Below are 22,596 nucleotides of genomic sequence, written 5' to 3'. Positions count from 1 at the left end.
CGAACGCACAAAATTGCTTTTAGCATTTCGACGCCATCTTCGATCTTAAAGTTTGTAGTACCAAATACAAATAATAATACCCCTAAGTCCCAAGTACAAATAATAATACCCCTAAGTAACAAGTAAGCCTAGCAAATTACTCCCTTTCATTGCGATAGTTTGAAAATGTGGAAGGAGATCGTTTCTGGCAACGCTTTATGCTAGTTGCTACGGTGAAAAACAAACTTGTTTGTTTATGTTTATCGTTGCTGTATTAAACTGCAACAATCAGTCTAAATATCACCGGCACTAGCACAAAAGATGAAAAATGAACACAAACACCCACGAATCTACAAATATCAATACAGCCAGTAGTATATGCATGGTGGCTAAACCATTCTAGATTATTGTTAACTTACATTTCGCTTGTGATCTTGATTATCAGATAAAAACTGTTTGTTTATTTATTTTTCACAATAATAAACAGGAACTATGGTGAACTTGTTCTTACCCTTCACTGTTGCTAGTTTTATAGAAACTTCGTTAAAGTACATTGTCACTCTGACAGTGTATCATGACAGTGCACCGCACGATGCAAAATGTGTCATTGAAAATTTGTCGAAGTATTCCGTATTATAATTTGTATTTGGTAGTACCACCGATAATTGATTTTGCACACGTTACGTTCATCAGTCTTCGAAATATTTCACGCACTGATGAAGTATTTCTAGAAATATACGCATTTAGGAGTGTCCAGATATTCCAGATTAGCATTCTGGAGTTCAAATAGAGTAAGAGCCGATACATTTTATACGGTACGGTACTGATTCAGTCTCACTGAATGCGTTACTATAAGGATACATTGAGACGACAACACACATGCACATTGCTTTGAGTTCCGAAAACCCCTTTCTAAGCATCACTGTTATTGATCGACAGAACTTAGTTTTTAGGTCACAACGAAGTGACAGTATGTTTAAAAAATGATTGTTTACACTGAAGCGAAGACAAAAAACAACCGATCGACATATCCTTGAAATTTGAAATCAACCGACATGACGTAGCTGCACCATAATTACGTTAGAAATCGTAAGTAATAGTGAACACTTTTCGGTACGATCAAGTGGGTTGTCGGTATCAATTAGATTTATCAGTTTACCAAGGTTACGCGTAGAAGCGTTCTGCAGTACTTGAAGTAACACCACCGTTTGAGGACAACTATGCCTTCAAGATAGGCAATACTTACATATTTCAAACTTTGATTTGTTTTAACTGTTCGGATAGATGACTAGTTTTTGCACCTATGAAAATGTCGTTAAATGATAAGAGATCAAGAAAGTCTCGTCAGGCCATGTCCAACTCGGTTCGAAAACGATAAATTTGATTAATCACCTTTTTTTTTGGCAACGAGTGTAGATTTGCGACCATTTCTTCTAGCTGTACCTGTACTATAATGAAGTGTGTAAACTACCAACATCGCTAGCGATAAAACACGAACGTGCAATCGATAATGATAAGGTTTACAGCAGATAGAATGCGATGTGGATGGGTGGTTACTCGAATCGATTTGACCGCAGATACCAGTGTTTTTAGTACTTCGGAAACCACGGCGATGGATAGGTGCCTCTAATTAGGAGGATACCTCTACTTAAGAGACTGGTCCGTAATCAGATCAACGATTTCCGGTAGCAAAAAAACGTTGTGATTACAAGTGTTTCGAAAATCGAAAACCGTTGCTAAATATGCACATGTGTCCAAAGTGAGATAGTTTTGCGTGAATTTTTGAAATTTGAATCATTGAAATTGGTTGAGATGAAAAAGATCATATCTACCGTTATATGAAGTGTCAGTATGAAACGATTGGTGAAAATGTTAATAGAGTAGCCGTTGCTTGCCGAAAATCAATAATAGCACAACAACAGTGCAAAACAATGTTTCTTCACAAGAAAAGTCAATCTGTTTCATTCGAGTGCATGATATAAATTGGGTGAAACTCATAGTGTTCTATGACTCATTCATATGATAATGGCCTACTTGAAATAGCAGTATGTAGTTTTTCACGATTAGGCAACGGTTCTGATTTATTCCTGGTTAGTAATGGTAACGTTTTGAAGTTCCTCCTCGAGATGTGTTATGTGTTAAGGTGTAGTCACAAGTGAGGTGGTATTACGGCTATGCTCTATGTTCAACGCCCTATCTGCAGTGTTAATTTACACTTTCAACCGTGATATAAGTACATTTTTGTAGGCTACCTTTGAATGTTATCATCTCCTGCTCCAATAAAACAATACCAAGTCGTAGTCATCGATTGTACGGCCACTCAGCCGATTTCAATGGTTCAAGTGATTTTATGGAATATCGCAATCGCCACAGTTCGGATTTCGTCAACCCGTGATACGATAAGACTGAATTGGCGCATCGTTTACTTATATTGTTGATAGTGATATATTTTTTTTCGGCCCTCATCGACACAGGCTGATAACGAGAGGTACGGGGCACTGTTTAGACGTAAAAAAACTACGATTGAAGCGATAAAAAGTGAAAAAAACAGCGGCAATTTTAATTAGAAACGTGTCACAGCGAAGTAAACAACACAAAAAGAGAGTGTACCAAGCGAAAGATAGATAGAAAAAAATGCAACACTTGTCCATCCTGACAGCTGGCTGGAGCTACATTCCAGCCGGGCTAACATTTGGTTATCTGCTGATGCTTCCGAGCTTCGATATGTACCTGGAGACCATGTACTGGCCGTTCATCGTCGCCATCATCACGCTGATCATCTCAGTGGCGCTAACTAACGGTCTTAAACTGAACTATCGCAAGTGTCAGTTTGTGCACCTGTACGTGCAGTTGGTGGCGATGTTGTTCTATCTTGCTGCCGGATTGATTTTCCTGCTGGTGACCAGTGAGTAATTACTATCCTCCGAATAACATTTCGATGAAATCATTCATTCAAACCGTGTAAACATTGCTATTCACAGTAACTGTGTCAAGGTTGTAGTTGGTTGCTAGACTTAGAGATTGATGTACTAGTAGTTGTATTGGTATCAATAGTGAACCTTATGGTGTATAATTGAATTGGTCAGATTCTAACATAAGCGGCCCTTACACGTGACAATATTATTGTCAATCCAAAGTATTGTCAATACCGTCAATCCAATATACTTGGTAACTTGAGTCCGCATTTTTCGAAAAAATCAAGCGTTTGAAACTTCAAATATTGCAACTGAACATTGAAACATTGAGAGAAGAGTTCATTGCACATATTTGACAGTTTCCTCTCTGGAGAGAAAGTATTGTCGGATTGATGAGCAGTTTTGATTTTTGAAAATATTTTCGTCAATCCAATGAAGTTTCCATTACACGATCAAAAGTATTGTCAATACTCCTTGTATTGACAATAATGTTGTCTCGTGTAAGGGCCGCTATAAAACATTTCAAATTAGGTCTGAATTCAAATAGATTCGAATAAGGGAGTAGAATTATTAATTTTTGTACCATTGTACGAATAGTAGGCGCTGCAATACAAAATGGTTTTTACACGATGACGAAACAATTCAAACGTAGATGAATCAAGCTCATCGTTGACAGCTATTGGTAGTTTGTTTTGAATGAAATGGTGTGGAATATCAGACCTCTGATATCTGTCAAACGATGTACATCAAGCTCATTTTGTGAGATTATGTTATTTTCGTATGAACGTGTTCAATCGATTGAGTCAATGGAATCTAACCATTGAAGGAGATTCTTGAGTTTACCCATGCAATTTATTGATGGCTACGAATTTCTACGTTGACTGAAGCCAAGAATTCCATTGTGTTTTTCAAGGGTCTTTTTTCAACTAGTAGCTAAAAGCATAACTGTGATTAATGTTAGAATTAAGTAACGATAACTGTCATCTTGTTTTAACAAGTGTAACATAAAAAACATGTTCGTGCTCTTGTTGCAACATAGTTAGGACTTAGTCATATCAGAACTAGTTGCGGATTGCTACTTGGGACCTGAGCTGAGTATCAGGCATCCGTCGTGCTCCTTGCTTTTGTATATCTTTACTCTTTTGCTCTAGCGATACACAAAGTAAGCTTTAATTTTGTTCGAAACACAATCAAAAGGTTTCGTACACGATACGTCCGATGTTCGAATTTGATTGCGTTTCGAACACGATTAAAGCTTACATTGCGTATCGCTAAAACAAAAGTGTGACTAGATATTTCCCATTTTATACTTGATTAGACTCCTTCGACAAAAATACTTGCACAGTTCGTTTCCCGTTTCTTACATCTTTAAAACATTGGACTTTCTTTTTTGCGATATTTTTTCCACTGTAACTGCAACAGTTTGATGTTGTCTGTTTGGTTGCACAAGCTTTTTAAAACCAGCTTAAAAATTTAATCTGGCATCCCTGATGTGAACGGCATATGGCAATTGTACTAATATTAGTGTGTGAGCAAAGAGCTTCTGTCAAAATTTAGCTATAAAAAAAATTGCGCTTTAAAATTCACAATATTGGCAATACCAAAGGAAGAAACACGACGACGGGAAAGTTTTTCTGGCCCTAAGAGGCGAATGACCTTAAGGTCAAAGTCGCTATGATCGAAATAAGAAAAGTGACCGATATTCTTTATCACCCTATCGAGGAGACGTCGGATCGAAAATGCTTTGTTTAGTATCTCTTCGCTCATTTGCTCTAGCGATACATAATAAAAGCGTAAAGCTTTTCAGGTTGATACGGTTGATGCAAATGGTGCAGAATTGAGCGATGACGTCTCGATTAGTGATGTATTTTTTTACTCGATTAATTAAAATAATCGAATAGAAGACTAATGTAATCGAGTATTTGTAATCGATTAACGGAAGTGCCATTAATCGAGCTAATCGATTAATAGCAATCAATTAATCGAGATCTACATCAGTTTGTAGATAACGTTTAGCCTTAGGCTGCAGATAGAGTGAGCGCGAGAAGCTGAGCCGAGCAGGGGATTGACGTTAGCAGACCAAAAATGAGAGGCATGCTTGGATTTGTTGTAAATATATTTTCCGCTTTGATCAGCATCAAGCTCGACTCAGCTTCTCGCGCTCACTTTGTCCGCAGCCTAAGGTTGAGCTCTAGGATTCTAGGATTCGCTTTCAGAGCCAGATTTGGACCAGCTCACGGTTGGTTGAAATTGGCATAAGCAAATAAACGACTTTGAAATTTATGTTTCCGCAGTGTGCAATAAAAGTGTTGTCAGAATCACCGACATTTTTTAATTTTGTTCTTAATGTGAGAGAAGATATTTTTTTAGTTGATTACTGTTTGCTATAATCTGTAAATGAAGTAAAAAAAATATCACGCAATATTTTGCTTCCAGAATCCAAGTTCTGAATTTAGTTCTAGCATACATGTTTTGAATTCTGAATATGAATGCTGAAACTGGTTGTACCAGAATTATGAAGTGAAATCAGAATTCCGAATGTAAATTAAGGATATACAGTTCCCAAATCTAGTCAAAAAATCAGTTCCAGAACCCGGAATTAGCATTCAGTTCCTACGTCATAGTTTAAATTTCTGAACCTGTAATCTGGATATAAATTCTGAAACTGATTTTTTAAACGAAACTAAACCTAAAATGAAGCTCAGAATTTAGTTAGAATAGAATCCAGGTTCTGAATTCAACATTTCTACCACATTTTCTCATATTTTTGCTTGCTTTATTTATTTGGTCGATTAATTGCATTAATCGATTAGTGCGTAATAATAATCGATTATATTAATCGACTCTTATTTTATTAATCGAAAACCTAATAATCGGTCAGGTATCACTAGTCTCGGTTGCAACCAATCGAGCCGATATCGTGCTTAATCGGTCCGATAATCGGGCCGATGTGGGTCGATGGAATTCACTGGGTGGCCTTAGGTCGAAAACAAAGTCAGTGCTTTTCGGCAGACACTCTCTACCAAACCAATTCTGTAAATATCACCTTATTTTCAAAATTTCTGCATATGAACTTTTTGTATGAATAAACTCGGAATAAAAGGTTTAAAATCGTCAAATAAGACGAAAACAAATAAATTAAATGCGTGTAAAGACAGTGCACCACAGTGTAATTACAAAGCTCTGGCTTCAAGTTGCTATGCACGAGATGTGAATAAACAAATGGAACTCTGTTTTGTTAACATAGATGATGTCAGATTTTGCCAGACTTTTTCTTCCAAGGGGGTTTTAGATCTCAACACTTGGCATCCCTGCTGGTGACTGACATTAGCAGGCCAAAAGCGGGAAACATACTTGCAGCAAATCAAAAGGACCCTGTCAGTACAAGCGTGAAATTCGCTAAGCTCTTACTCTGACAGAGTCTCTGTGATTTGCAGTTCACTAGCGAACAAAACGTGTCGTAAGCCCACTGCGCTCAATCGCTGAAAATATTCCGCATTTCTATGTGTCGGTTTTTCACGATATGCTTTGTCCGGTGGTTCGTTCAATTCATTAGCGGCCCTTACATGAGACAATATTATTGTAGGAGTATTACAATACAAGGAGTATTGACAATACTTTTGATCGTGTAATGGAGACTTCATTGGATTTACGAAAATATTGTCCAAAAATCAAAACTGCTCATCAATCCGACAATACTTTCTCTCCAGATAGAAACTGTTAAATATGTGCAATGACCTCTTTTCTCAATATTTTATTATTTATTTGCAATATTTAACGCACCAAACGCTTGAATTTTTTGGAAAAGTCGGACTCAAGTTATCAAGCCAATTGGATTGATGGTATTGACAATACTTTGGATTGACAATAATATTGTCACGTGTAAGTGCCGCTTTTCGGTTGATATTATGCGCATTACTTTTGGTACTGAATTTCACCTTTAAAGACTGTCCCAGAAAGTATGGACGCACTTTGATTTCGCTGTAAATAATTCACAAGTGTTAGATATTCAAATTTTATTCGATATACTGATAATATTAGACTACAACAACAGAATATTATTCTCAACATTTGCTACTGAGCCATTGTAGATTAGTTGGCGCACCTTCTTGCGAGCGTTCCTCATTAAATTCCGTACAGACTTCTTGGCGACAAGTTTTGACACTTTTTTCCAATCTTTTTCGACCTGTTGAATGGTTTCGGCTGCCGAGACATGTTTCCTAAGATGTGCCTTCGTTAATACCCAAAATTCCTCAATTGGTCGAAGTTGTTGGCAATTTGGTAGATTCATGTCTTTTGGGACGAAAGTGACATTTTTGGTAGTATACCATTCTACCGTTAATTTCGAGTAGTGGCAAGAAGAAAGATCTGGCCAGAAGACAACAGGATTCTTGTGGCTTCGAATCATGGGTAGAAGTCGTTTTTGTAAACATTCCTTAATGTATATTTCGCTGTTAATTGAAGCAGTGGTGATGAAGGGTTTCGAAATCTTACCGCAGCTACAAATTGCTTGCCAGACCATAGTTTTCTTACCAAATTTTTCAACTTCAATCGATGTCTCGGACTGGTTTAACACTTGCCCTTCTCGCACCGTATAATATTGTGGTCTTTAGCACGAAGAACATTTGACTTCGAAGTGCCCACTTTTTTGGCCACATCCCGAACTGAAACCTCCATATTTTGCTCGTACGCCTTCAGTATACGTTTATGCAACTAAGGGTTAGCAGGACCTTTTTTTTCGGCCCGTTTTCGGTTTATCCTCAAAGGTGTTATCCTCACCGATCTTCCTGATTGCATTTCGCACGGCTTTTTCACTTATTCCTTCCATTTTTGCTATCTTCCTAAGTGACAGTCCGCGTTCTGTGCACCATTTGTACACAATTCTTCGGCGTTGTACTGCTGAAAGTCGAAACGAACTAATGAAAACGAATAAACAACTGCACAAGTGGTTAGAGAAGAGTGTAAACAACAGGACGCAGCCATAAAAATTGACAGATTCTGAACCATTGCGAAATGGCAGCGGTTTTTGGTTGCGTCCATTCTTTCTGGGGCAGTCTTTAGGCTTCATCAAGAGAAAGAAGAATCCCGTCCCGAAAGTTGCCTTGCTCAAAAACATGATTTTTTGAATGTATTGTTCTCTGTGTTTGCTGTAACATTATAAAAAAAATTAGTTTCGCTCACTGCGAGTTGTGTCTCACGAAAATTATCATCAAACGCGGTATATTATAAACATAAGACTTTTTAGCTAATATTGTTTATAACACACTTTCGATTCTACCGCCATCATAGCGTTTAGTAGTTGTACCCTTTTTTCCTACATACTTTTGACGCCAAACATCCGATCGAATTCGCCAGGCGCTGATAACAATGAGGCAATGAAATAAAATCGATAATCGGGCTAATAAAACCGCTGTTTAACGGGAACCGCCATGAGTCCTCCATTCAATTTTATCATCTCATATCCCATAACCGTTTTACGATATCTCTCTGCTCAATTAGTTTTTCGTTTCTTTTTTTTTGTCGATATATTTTCAGATGTCGTTCCCGCTATTTATTTGGCCTCGTGCGGTCTTGGACTAACTCTGGTTTCGGGACTAAGTTACATACACATCCGTGCACCCGGACGCTTCCGGTCGCTGTATATGTCATTGTGTTACGTTTGGTTCCTAGCCGGAGTTGCAGCAACGGCAACTGTTTTTCTAGTCTCCTTTAATCTACGACTCGTTGACTACAAAGAGACAGTGCACACCCGCGTGGCAATCTGCATGCTGTCCACGTCATTTTCCGTCATCATTCTGGTAGCAATCAATGAGATGTTGCAGCGCGAAGCTATTGTGGATTATAAAAAACCGTTGGATTTCGATACGGATATCGCACATGAAAGCGGCAAGCTGATGAGAAGTCGTTCGGAGAGTACGAATTTGTACAATAACTTTACCAATTCAGCTCCTACACTGACGAACGGTGGTGCCGTGCCCAAGCAATGGAACTCGTCGACGGAGCGGATTATTCTGAGAGATCAATCGACGAAGAAAAATTACCACAATTTGTGGGTGTTTTATATGATCTTTACCAAGTTTCAGGGCATCATCGCATTCTATTGGATCTTTCTACGTTTAGGGATGGAACACAGTGTTGCGGTTTTCGATAGCACTAACGCTGGATATACGATTTTTTGGTTTATGGTTTTAGGTTCTCTGATTGGAACACTTTCCATGACAGTTTTGGGGAACAAAATCATCTTTCTTGTGGCTTCTATTTTGCATACAATTGGACTGATATTGGCGGTATCGTTCAACTACACTAATACGGGTAATATGCATGTGGGAATATCTATGATTGTGTTTTACACTTTCATTGGGGCGTCGCTGGTAATTCCAGCGATTAATATTCTGGAACTTTCTCCTTTGAACTTCAACGAATCATTCCTGGCGATTGGCACCATCATGGAATTGATCGGAATTGCTTTGATTCAGTATTTCGGTGAAACGGAGAGCGCCATTACGTACAAAACAACGCAATATAATAAGGACATAATCGCCGCTCATTTCATTACGATGATTGTTCTCAGTGTACTTTTGGCAATAATCGTTATATGGCACATGCCGGATACTTACAAAAAATCTCTTGCCGAAATTCATTCCGATATGGCCCGGATGACGTCGTACTTTGCGTTTGTCAGAATGATGGATCCCATCATAAATAACCACCAACCGGTTACTCGAGCCTTTCGAGAGAGCATTACTTCCGAGCAACCGGAAGTGGACGAGAAGCAGTTGAGTACACGAAATGGTCATTTGGCTGTAGTATCGCAGTATTCCGAACGTCGTAGCGATGAAAGTATGGAACGAAGAAGTCCGTATAACGATTTCACCGATCCACGGTACAATAGGCGGCCGGTACCGGAACGAGATTTCACCCCGACACCGGAACGCGACGATCCTTATCTTCAGGAGCAGCTGCAACGTCAACACGAACGCAATTACATTCTTTCCAGACAGCAACAGATCCTGCAACGGGCCCGGGAATCCCCGGAGCACGTTTATCGACCTGAGAGACAACCAGAAAATCATTACCAGCACCGGCCGTACAACGCTCACGTGGACGACTACAATTCGGAGCGTCCTCGAAGTAGCAATAGCCAAACAAACCGCCACGGTCCTCCGTTGCTTGCTCGGCAGCAATACTATGAACAGTTCAACCAAGAGCGTCCACAACCTCCCTTGCCGAAACCATCTCCAGTTCATCACTCACCTGTGCCATCCAGCCGAGAACTTAATAACCCATCGCCGATGCTGATTCGTCATTCGAAGCCTTCACAAACCGTCAAATCCGAGCCCGGATTTGTGTCACGCCCTCGGCTCCAGACACAACAAAGTGAAGCTCCCGCCCCGCCGCCTCTACCACCGGCAGATTACCTTACCAAATCTCTGCCGCGGATTAGACCCGAACGCGCGTCACGGGAAACCATCCATCCGGTACTGGTTCCGAAACCTAGCAAGCCACCGGTTGAGATTGTTCCGGGCGTAGAGTACACGAGTAATCTGCGACCTTCGGAGTTTCTGCGCCAAAGCCGGCAGTCGATGTTCTTTCGTGAATCCACCGCCCCACCGGATGCCAGTTGAAACAGAACGGTGAGTTAGAGCCGGAGCCATGCTAGGGTAACGTTATGCTAAATAAAAACTAGATGCCATTGGAGGTGATGTTTTTCGGTGGCATTCCGTTCAATATCCGAAAAGCCATGATAATATAACGAATGAAAAAATACAATCATGAGATATTTTACCCGTAAAATTAAAATCATTATCCATACTCAAAAGTAACCCTGACCCGAGCCTTATTTTATTTCTAAACCCGAACCTGACCCGTACCCAATTAGAAATGAATAACTTCATCCGTATTTGTCAAAGAAAAATTATATATTATCCCGAATAACTTTTTTTTTGAATAACTATTTTTTAAAGAATATTTTTCTTAAATACTTTGAAGGACGGAACCATTGATCTTTTTGTGTTCGTGAGTTTCGTAATTCATGTTCCACGTCAACAGAAAGGGAAATTTAATAAAAACAGGAAAGTTTGTTCGAAATTAATTTAGTAAAGTCCGGAACTGGAAATATTGTTCACAACGAATTCAGGGATTCTGTATAAATCCGTAAGACTTTTCCTTTGAATCTATAAGTTTGTGATAATCGATCTGGCTATCTTGAAGAAAAGCAAGATAGACCCTTTTTGCAGTTTTTAACCGGAATAGCCGAAGTTGGTTCGTATGGCCAGCAACAAACATGACCTACAAATTGGACCAGTTTCGAACCTAGTTAAGAACCTTTCTCTCTTTCACCTCGTCACTTTAGGTGACGCTATAAAAATTCTAACGCTTAACGCAGTAGTTACGGAATCGGGAGTCGGATCCAGATTAAATTCAGGAATTTTATTTGAGATTATAATACCTACCACTTAAACCTAAGATCATTAAAATCGGCCAAACAATCTATGAGAAAATAGTCTGAGTTTCATTTTGGAGTATTTAAATACTATTTTCGTTGTTTCCGGAATCGAAAATCGTAATTACGGAACCAGAAATCAGATCCGGCTGAAATTTCATAGTAGCTTTTGATACAATATGAGCTTCCATTTAAAACAAAATTTGTGAAAATCGGCTCAAGCATAGTTGAGAAATCGAAGTAAGCTCTACTTTTGGAGTTTTTCTTCACTACCTTCCGGAACAGGAAATGGTGAACTATTAGTGCCTACAAACTAATAAGTTCTGCAAACTAGTAGAATTTATCAATCAGTTTTTTGTGATATGAACTTGTTTTTGCCATCGTTTGTAAAAAAATACTCATGAAATCGCCACCTATCGCACTCTAATTCCCTAACCGGAAGTCAAATCTGGATAAAATGTTGTAGAAAATTTTAAATAATTTCAAGACCTTTTGTTTGAATCGTAGTTTGTGAAAATCGGTTAAGAAAGTTCCGAGAAAATTCAGTGCACATTTTATACCATTTTTAGGTGCATATCACCCTGTATCTCCGGAACTTGAAGTCGGATTGAGATGAAATTCAATGGCAGGCTAAGGGACCATAAGACTTTTCATTTGAATCTCAGTTTGTGAAAATAGGTTCAACCATCTCTGAAAAATGTGAGTGCATATTTATGTTATATACATATACACACAGATATACACACATTTGCTCAGTTCGTCGAGCTGAATCGAATGGTACATGACATACGGCACTCCGGGCCTCGGTTGAAAATTCGGTTTTCACAATGCTTGCATAGCCTTTTTTATGAGAAAGGCAAAAAGAGTGAAACTATTTCTATTTGATGATTTCGGATATTACACAAAATTATCATCACTAGACACATATTCACACCAAATCAAACTGCACACTATGAAAGTGTACTGAATCAAGATTTCAACTATTCTAAACTGACAGAACGCCTATAAACCATAACACAATCATAACTGTGTCAAAAGGTCAGGCTTGGAAACCAGTCAATTTCGCGAAAATTGCAAGATGGTTTAACCAAAGATAAATAATAAAATCATGTATGTGCTTACAAAAAACTGATTCGTTCCCGGTACTTTCTAAAATGACCGCACTCACCGCTTGGTGAAGCACGGGAATAATTGCATTGTTATCATTTCGACTAAAGTGTGCCATGAGTAGAACAAAATCAAATGTCAACATTGTCACGCATTTCGCTACCGTTTAACGAGTTGTTGGTTAAAATGTGAAAACTGTGTTTTATTGAAAATTGTCGGAGAAAATCTTCATTCGTATCGTTATATAAATTACCGAAGCAAACAGAGAGAAATCAAGTTCTACAATAAGTATGGTCTTGGTAGTGCATATCAATTCATTCTTCTTTTGGAACTCGATACCTTGACAATAAGCAGCTTGTTCGATGCTGTTAAGAATACAGAGATATTGAATACATTGTAGCTTCCATTGAACTGGTAGATAGCATATCTGCTGTAAACTGTCCTCTCGCGATTAATTTGAATACACGAGAGATCATGATGGCAGGGATGCCAGGCAAATTTTTCAAAAATCTGTGATCAAGCCAAAAACCTGTCTGTGAAAATCGGTGCACGGTTCCCGAACTATAATAGCTGAAAAAAAGGTCTCACTACCAAAGCGCTCTGTACCTTTTTACTCAACCGCTCTGTACTTTTTGGTGCTAAACTGTAATCGATTTAAAAAATCTGTGATTAATTTCAGAATCTGTGAAAATCTGTGATCTTTTCCAAAAATCTGTGAAAATCTGTGCCATTTTTGAAATCTGTGCAGAAAGTTGAAAATCTGTGAAACACAGATAAATCTGTGAATCTGGCATCTCTGCATGATGGATTACTTCAAAACAAACAGAATATTATGGCTGACTTCCGGACTTGATTAGGGCCGTACTTCGGTGACGCCACGTTGTCACATAGCGAGGGTTTCATTGGACTATAAACGAAAACTAACTGGCAATATAGCTGAATCGCTGTGCCATCAATCGGCGTCATCTCAAGTGAGGTGACGCCACCAGAAGTGAAGAAGAAGAAGAAGAAGAAGAAGAAGAAGTGATTAGAGCATATCGTGCGATATGCCCTTTTGAAAGTTATGAAATATAATGCTCATTACTCTAGTTTTAAACATGAAATTCAAGCATATTGCGCACAATTTCGTAGATTGGGCCTCTATCTACGAGATAATATCGATTATTGTGTAAATGAAGCTTGTAGAGCCGAGCAATGAGCATTATATTTTGTAACATTCGTAAGGGGCTATCGCGCAATATGCCCTAATCACATGTTACAACCGAAATGTGATGATGGGAACTCAGCAGTGCAATCAGTTTATCATCATTGTTGCCGTGAATGTGCATCAAAAAATATCGTGACTGTCATGTCAGGAAATTCGTTTATGGTTTAACCAGAGATAAATAATAAAGACATGTACGTGCTTATAAATATTTTTAAAAAATGTGGTTCGTTCCCGGTACCTTCTGAAATGACCGCACTCACCGCTTGGTGGAGCGCGAGATTAATTGCATTGTTATCATTTCAACCATAGTTTGCATAAAATCTCAATATATACAAATGAGCTACCGAATCGAAACGGTTCTCACGGTTTGACATTTGCATTATGAATGTATGATGGGAATTCAGCAGTGCAACCAATGTATCACCATTGGTGCCAGTTTCACGGAGGACCGCAGATGTGCGCCAAAAAAATATCGTGACTGTCATGTCTGGAAATTCGTTTGTAGTTTAACCACAAACAAATGTCCAAATGTCTTCTTAGTGCACATCCACAGTCCTCCATGAAATTGGCAACAATGATGGTAAGCTAACAGCGCTGATGAGTTCCAATCATAATATTTACAATGCAAATGTCAAACCGTGAGAACCCTTTCTTTTTGTTAGTTTATTTGTATACCTCGGTTAATTTTTCAAAAGGGCGTAAAAGAAAGTGACAGTTTCTCTTTAATCACTCTCTCTTTCGATTATTGTGATGAGATTAAAAAGATTTTCTTTGATGTCACTATTCTGTTTGAAAGCCGAAAGTTTCGGGTATCATTTCATGCAAAGAGTTGAGTGATAAACGTGGAAACAGCTTGGTAATTAATAGAAGAGAAAGTAAACAAAGAGAAACTGTCACTTGCTTATACGCCCTTTTGAAAAATTAACCGAGATATATTGAGAATTAGTATGACTTCCGGTGAAACTCTTAACGGGTGAGCACGTTGCATCGTGTTAGTCCGGAGAAAATTTGAGTATTTCGCAGGAAAGAAAGGATTCTCAGGCGTACTTTGACGATTCGACGCAGCCACACAGCGCTTGATTTTCGCTTGTAGTCCAGTGAAAAGAAAGTCCATTGGACTATAAACGAAAAATAACTGCCAATATAGCCTTATTTGCTGTGCCATCATTTCGGCGTCATCTCAAGTGAGGTGACGCCAACCAGAAAAGAAGAAGAAGAAGAGAATTAGTATTACACTCGATTTTGTGTTGTGTTGAAGCAATTGGTTTGGTTTATCTCTCTTTAAACTTCTAACCAAGGAAAGTCAGAGTAGATTGCATAAATACTGTGAATGAAACAAAATCAATTGTTGATGAATATTTGGAAGAAATGGGCAAACATTGTGCTTATGAAAAGTCTCTGAAATTGAACGCTTTAGCTTATGCTTTTCAGAGGAATACTTCTCTGTTTGGTCTATTGAGGCACGGCATTTGTGAATTGCGACGCCCATGAAAAAAAAATTTACAGGTTTCATTGAACAATGATAAAAGATTGTTTAATTAATTTTTCAGTATGTGTGAAATAAAAGCAATAAATACTGTTCACTATGACAAATTTAATCTTTTATTAGTAAACCTTCATTGCAACGTGGCAAACTTTCTTGTTCTGAAATTAGTTTTTGCTTTAAGTGAGTAATAATTTTCAGTCTATTCTCCTCACTCGAAATATTCAATACCAATACAGAAAATTTCCACTTTTACAAAAACGAAGTAGTTTCGTAAAAAAAGTTTACGTAATTGAGAATTTACTTCGTAAAACTAGATTACGTTATTTGGGATTTGGTTTGTAAAAAGAGTGACGTAAATCAAATACTTCGTAAAGAAAGTCAATTCACACAATCAATCAATCAATAAGAACAACTATCGGTATTCAGAAGCGTATCAGTTCTATTCGTATTCACGTTATCCGGTTATGCCGCTGACATCACCTACTTGCGCTTTTTCATAACAGTCTACTATTCAACGGATGAAAATTAATTCGCGCTTTCAGTAGAATTCCCCTCAATTAGATTGCTTAGCGTTGATGCAGATAACAACATATTTGTTTGTGTCTAACAACAGCGAGGGCGCATAAAAGTGCATTTCAATTATGCTATCCACTCACCAAGCGACACTAATTAGTGCGATGAAAAGCCACGTGATAAAGTGGATCTAAAACGAATACAAATCTCCATACAATTAAGAATATACTGGCTGCATGTGGCTCATTATCCTTGAACGTCGCACTTTATGTGGAAAGGATGAACTGAGAGGTAAAGGGGCATAGAGTGAGATTATCAAAACTGCATCGCAATTTGTGTTCGAAAATTGTTGGAATACATTCGACAAAATATCTATCGCAAAATACCGATAGATGCTTTTGTGTACGCTCTCGCACTCTAGCGAACACAGAATTTACATATAAAGAGAATGTCGAAATTGTTCTGAATTAATGAAAGTCAATTGGTTCATCCACCCTCCGGCAGATAACTTCATAACATACCGAGGGCAAACCAAAGCTCTTTTTAATCGGATGCTTTAGTCTGCTTCATTACCTGCAAACTTCAGCGTTCAAAGCACGCACATAATGCACATAGTTTTCCACTCAGAATGCGAGTATTGTCACTCGTTTCAGCACATTCCTACAGTTCTTTTGTCCAATCGACAAAACGACCGAGTACACATTCCATTACTGCCACTCGGTTTATCGCAAGAGAAAATGAGAGAAAAGCCCTGCATACACTGACGATCGGGGAAGTTCGGAATTAAAATTGCATTCCTACCATCAAAACATACGTTCACTTGCGTCACTTTTCCGATAAACGCGTGCATAAATTATCGCTACGCATTACCGCAAACGAAGTGGTGAGAATTTACAACAGCAGTCAACTTGAATTTTGCTTTGAAAACCGCTACCCTCACTATACTATATTGATGACAGCGTGCTTCAACTCAGAGCATATGCGGGGGGAAAACTCACAGGAACAACTTTTCCGGCACCTGAAGTGGACTGAGTCGACGGTCACCGAACTGTAAGTGTAGGTGCGTTCGGAAATTGAGTGGCAATGTTTTTTCGTTCTCTCTTGATATCCTTCGTTATAAGTGCTTCGCAATGAGAATCCCTGAGAAGAGTTCACTCATGCTCAAATATTGGGATATGTAATTCCCAACCGGATTTGCTGGTGTTTGTTGATACAATGACACTGTCTTCTCTCGGGTCCGTGTTTATCGAGTGGAATTCATCAAGGACTTGCTTTGCGCGGTTGCTTTGATCATCGAGCAACACCGATAAGAAAAGTGGAGCTTTTGTTACCGGAAAAATGTTTACGCTTGGGATAGAAATGATTTTTTTTTCGTTGTTGGAATGTTTTTTTTTTCAAACAGTCAGAAAAAATCCAAAATTAAAACTTATCAAAATTATCCTAAGCTGAGTTCTTTCTAATAATTTTAATAACAGTCTACCATTCATCGGATGAAAATAATTTAGTGCTTTCAGTAAAATTTCTCTCACTTAGATTGCTTAGCGTTGATGCAGATAACAACATATTTGTTGTGTCTAACAACAGCGAGGGTGCAAAAAGTGAATTTCAATTATGCTATCCACTCACCGAGCAACACTAATTAGTGCGATGATAATCGACGTGATAAAGTGGATCTAAAATGAATTCAAATCTCCATACAATTAAGAATATACTGGCTGTATGTGGTTAATTATCCTTGAACGTTACACTTTATTTGGAAAGGATGAACTGAGAGGGGCATAGAGTGAGATTATCAAAACTGAATCACAGTTTGTGTTCGAAAATTGTTGAATTCTAACTTAAATCAATGACATCGCTACTTCCAATTAAATATTATTAACAACTTGATAAGCACATAATTTGTTCTACGGACGGTTCTCTGTTGGATGCTCGTACTGGGGCTGGTGTCTACTGTCGTAAAATGAGGCTATAGCAGTCTCATTCACTTGGTAGATAAAGCTACGCGATTCTGTGTGAGATACAATCGGCATTTCAGCAGAGAATCTATGATAGACGAATTCATTTTTGTTCCGACAAATGCAAAAGCATTTTTACCAGATTTGAATCTGAAAAAGTCAAAATGTCGACTGAATTTTTCCAAGGACCATTGCAGTATTCTGGTCTGAGCTCTGACAGGACATTGCAAACTAAACTATCACACAACTATTCAACATGCTGAGTATTATTCGTGTGATTTGTGTGAACGAGATTACGGTACTTCATATTATTTGATATGTAACTGTCCCGCATTGACGCAACTACGCATTCGAGTTTTTGGTTTTCCATATATGGTTTAGTCTGTGTATGCGGAGCTACGAATATTCTATCGTTTCTCACTCAACGTGGTAAGGAGCTATAGTCAGAGTGGTTCATCGTTCTTCCTGAAATGAATGAATCATTCCTGTATTGATCCTAAAAGGTTTTAAAGGATTGTTTGCCATCCCTTATCTTTTGGGCTGGTTTTCCACCTCACCCACTTCACTATTCCCGAGTTTTCTTTAAGAAAATTTTAATTTTGAATTGTTTGTGATTATATCATACAACTGAAAATGTTATCACAAATTGATGATCATTTTTCCGATGGCATGTAGCAAAAATTATGTTGATACGTTAGATACAACAAGAGGTATACACGATCAAAATTTTATCACTTTCCCAGAGGGCGAAAAGGCCTATAAATAAGTAAATAATAAGTAACAGTAAGTAAGTAAATAATCAGTAATCACATAAGATTTAAAAGTTAAATTTAAAATAAGTAACAAAAGATTTAAAAGTCAAATTTAAAACAAATACAATAAATTTCAGTGTATTTCATAGCTAATCTCCTCGAAATCAGATCACGAAATTGAAGAAATTACTCTAATTCTAAGTAGTAAAAAAATGCCCTCGGCATCTTATAGCTTAACGCATTGTGCCTTAATATATATTATTGAATTAAAAAAAAATTTCACTCAAATGTCAATATTGAAATCAAGATTGAAGCCAAGTTATCTTTTTTATGATGGAGAATCATTGATTAATAAAATCGGAAGGTTTCCATAGAAAATATTAGAATTTCGTAGATGTCATCTACGGATCTGAGTCCGATGAAATTTCTCAAAATCCGTAGCTCTACAGTATTTTCCGTAGACGATAGTGCCATTTCAAATGAACAAATTGGATGAAAATTTGGTGTGTTTGGAGAGTTGACCAGTCTAGGTACCAGCTTAAGACCGATTGGGCCTATTGACCGGATGTCAAATCCGTCAGAGTCTTGTTTTCATGGGACTTTAAAAATCGGACAGAAAATACTGATGGTATTCGTCCTAATTAATTTGCCCTTTTCATGGTTTCTTACATGAAGAAAGCTTGTCTTTTTTACCACATCTACAGATCGGCAGCCAAATAGAAACTTTTGAAACGGCTTCAGGAATGGACGAATCTGGAGTAGTTCGCATTCATAACTTAATGTTAACCTCATATTTAAGGTTTACAGTTTACACTTCAAGAACAGCCTGTTCGAAAGATGGCAGCAGCAGTTGTTTCTTTTGATATTTCTGTAGTGGGCACTCAGCAGCGCGGCCAGTCTAGCATCAGTGCTGCCAGTTCATAGAAGGATCATGTTTTGCATCGAAAATAAGGCGAATGAGTAATGTCACTGACATAACTGGATGACGTGAATACGAATACGGTATATCTTTATGGTTGTTAAAAGAACCGATTTGTGGAATTTATCCGATGTTTACAAATATTGGGTACTTTTTTTCATCATTTATTTATCCACATCAGAACCTAAATTCTGGACAAGAATTCAGGAATTTAATTCGTTACCTGGATTAGGCTCAGAATTCAGTTGCAATATTCAGGTTCGGAATTTATTCAAGAATTTTGGGACCGAGCTCATTTTCAGAAGTCGTATTCCGAATTTAGTTTTCTGAACCTGAACTGAGTTCCAGCATGCAGATTCTGAATTCTAAACCTGGAATCTGGAAATGAGTTCTGAAACTGTAATAAGCAAAAAATTTAAAACTGAGTTTAGAAATTAAATTCTGGTTCAGAAGTCAGTTCCAACTTCAGGTTCGGAGATTAGATCTTAAATTTAGTTCCAGAATCCAGATGTAATATTCATATCTTGAATTTCGTTCCAAAATTTTGAATCTAAATTCCTGAATCAAAAATATAGATTCAAATAAATTAGAGAACTAAATTCAGTTTCTAAATCTAGTCAAAATGTCCGTTCCTGATTTCAGGATTAGGATTCAGCTCTAGAGTTATAGTTTGGACTTCTGAACCTGTATCCTGGAACTAGAATCTAAAGCTGAACTTCGAAAATAAATTCCAAACCTGGAGTTGAGTTCCAAATTCAAGTGAATCCAGGTACGGAGTGCAAATCCCAAATCCAGATCTTTACAAGCTGGATCCGATTCCTGGTAATCTGAAAAGCGTATGAGAGCACAACCTGAACGTCTGAGAAGAAGATTTGTTGTGGCTGCTTTATGTGCTCACCTCGACGTCCCGTTTCGTCTAACTCACAAGAAAAAATGACCGATACACTTGGTCAGTTGTACATCGGAACTGATATGAGCTTGACTACAGTCATCCGGGTGCAAAATAGAAAAAGAAGCGCGGAGAGTTTTCCTCATTGTTGCCAAAAGTTAAAAAAAATTTAATTTTTATTTTGATGATCATATTTCTGATGGCATGGAGAAAGAATGTTGCGTTTAGTACAAGTCGAGAAATTCACGTTTAAGTTCTACCCATTCTTCCACAGTGCGAATTTTGAAATGGCGCTCCATAGTATAGTAAGACTTATTCACGTCAAAAGATCGTTACTGTCTAGTCTATATATGTGTTTATGGTAATTGCTCATGTTGTGAAAAGAAAATTTGTTTTTATTTGTTTTGTTATAATAAAAGATTTCAAATTTGGGTATAAATTTTACTGTGATATAGTTTCTCAGAAGCGAAGCCGTCAGCTCGTTGCACGAGACGCACATGATTCGCAGTACCTCGAACCGATATCATTAAATTAATCAGTGCGCTCCTTCAATTTAATTACTCCAAACTCAATTTGGCCACCGCAAAAACAAAAGTTTTCCCTATCATACGATACGATCATACGATCGGGAGCCAGGAATGTTCCTGTCTTTATTGATAGCTGCTGCCTGTAGTCTCCTGTTTCAGCACTAAACCAGGGCGAGGATACTATTTCCGTTCCGAGGACCTAATCCTGAAACTCAATCATTTGCGAGTGATTTGATTATCATCATCATCATCATCACGATGGTGCTCTCGATATATGCGTGGTGGAGGGCGGTCATCATCTGCTCTCATCAATGAACTGGCGCACTTCACGTTCGAGCACCAGGAATTGCCGCTCGCGTTGCTTGAAGTGTGTTTACAATCGCTCATCTCCGGTCAGTTCAGCTTCGGTTTGTGTGTTGAGCGAAATTGAGAGAAAGCTTCGGCATCGAGTTTGATCTGGCGCGGAGCCGAACACGTCTAGGCAGCCAGCAGCTTCCTGACGGTTCATTCAGTCTCTCACGGGCCGTCGTATCGATGAGAAGTGGTCGTACCGTTGTGTCGAACGCGGATTTCGGAAGTGGTGGTGGATAACGAACCGGGACTGTTTCCGGATCGTGTGCGTGTATGTGGAAGCTTCCGCTGTTTTCGCGGACTGGAAGGTCACAGCTGTTCCAGGTCTGGATAACAAATGAGAAGAATCGATACAAAATTGTGATTCTGTTGTCGGACAAAAATAACATTCTTCCAGAGAAACAGTGACAGGTTTTTACGGATCAGTTTTCCAACGTGGCTTCAAAAAGGTTTACAAAAATTTCCGATAATTGCTGTTACACTGTGCAGATTTGCTACAGTTTCGCTCTCCTGTTACTGCCGATGTTGTTCAACCTGCGACGGGTAGGAGTGAGAGCAAAATAAGGGAAAAGTTGAATGAAAATTGTCTTTCCTTTTTTGCTCGGTACGAATAAGTGGGATGAGAGGTGGCCGCTTTTGTGCTATAACAGAGTGTTATTATAGTAGTGGCATACCCCGGGCAGTGTGGGTGATTCCGACAGGCGTACTGAGTGGAGTCCTTCACGATTCACTCGTCTCCGCAGTGTCTGAGTGCTCCGGCCACGTACGGTGTGGCGACTACGGTTGAGGCCACACAAGCAGCGCTCTCCTTAGGAAAAGCATAATCGTAATGTTTATTTACCACCTGCAAATTAATCTCGCAAAACCGCATGGAAATCTCACTCGTAAATCGCATCACATGAAAACAGCCTGATCCCAGTGGTTTGTCCGTTGCACTTCGTAATCGAAAAACTTGTTTACTGTTTGGCAGTCACCGCAGCCACACTCAACGAGATAAGACCAAGTATTCGAGCTTTTGTTTTGCCACTATTCACTGTCAGAAGTAAACGCTACCGGTAGGCTTGACATACATAAGTGAAAACAAAAACAAACCTCTGCAATCCGCCTGCTTTGTCGCGGTCAATAGCTTGGTGGCAGAAAGTTACAGACAGCCGTGCACAACGACGAAAATCAGTGCGCGGATACGGAAGAGCAATATTAATGAGGCAGTGCCAGATCTTTTTTTTTTGTTCTTACTTCGAGATACTGTTCTCCAGTACAGCAGTTGACGAACCCGCCTCGCCTATCCGGAGCCGGTTTGTTTGATTATCTTCCTTCCCCTCCCTTGATTTTTCCCTCCTTCCGTTTGCGGAAAATACGAGTACGGAATTCGTTAAGAAATTGAGCATCAGATTACGGCTAATGAAACGGTAATTCAATATTCGATAAATTTTTTCCGTGTTTGGTCGAGCATGGAGTGCTGGAAGAATTTCGGATAGCTTATTTATGAAATTGTTCGGCGGCTTAAACTGTTATCCGCGGGCCGACGGAATGTTTGACTCAGAAAACTTGAC

The 22,596-nt window shown here is 38.6% G+C and overlaps 1 protein-coding gene across 12 annotated transcripts; it reads left to right on the top strand.

Moving 5' to 3' along the window:
* Window positions 1-1,049: 1,049 nt before the first annotated feature.
* LOC131426283 (uncharacterized) lies at window positions 1,050-10,592 on the top strand. 12 transcript variants are annotated; one of them, XM_058588904.1, is made up of 3 exons: window positions 1,050-1,068; window positions 2,454-2,884; window positions 8,430-10,592. In XM_058588904.1, the coding sequence occupies exons 2-3, from the start codon at window positions 2,614-2,616 to the stop codon at window positions 10,517-10,519; spliced, it is 2,361 nt and encodes a 786-aa protein (XP_058444887.1). In that variant the 5' UTR covers window positions 1,050-1,068; window positions 2,454-2,613; the 3' UTR covers window positions 10,520-10,592. The 12 variants fall into 12 exon arrangements, with proteins under 12 accessions (XP_058444887.1, XP_058444885.1, XP_058444886.1 ...); XM_058588902.1 differs by lacking the exon at window positions 1,050-1,068 and adding an exon at window positions 1,578-1,664; XM_058588903.1 differs by lacking the exon at window positions 1,050-1,068 and adding an exon at window positions 1,579-1,638.
* The last annotated feature ends 12,004 nt before the right edge of the window (window positions 10,593-22,596 follow it).

Source organism: Malaya genurostris, chromosome 1, assembly GCF_030247185.1.
Source record: "Malaya genurostris strain Urasoe2022 chromosome 1, Malgen_1.1, whole genome shotgun sequence".
In the NCBI taxonomy this organism is placed as follows: Eukaryota; Metazoa; Arthropoda; class Insecta; order Diptera; family Culicidae; genus Malaya; species Malaya genurostris.
This window is presented reverse-complemented; position numbering and strand designations above follow the sequence as displayed.

Bases quoted from the DNA above. Each gene is read 5' to 3' on its own strand.
- LOC131426283 (XM_058588904.1), top strand. From the start codon at position 2,614: ATGCAACACTTGTCCATCCTGACAGCTGGCTGGAGCTACATTCCAGCC. The intron at 2,885-8,429 runs GTGAGTAATTAC...ATATATTTTCAG, and splicing joins GATTTTCCTGCTGGTGACCA to ATGTCGTTCCCGCTATTTAT.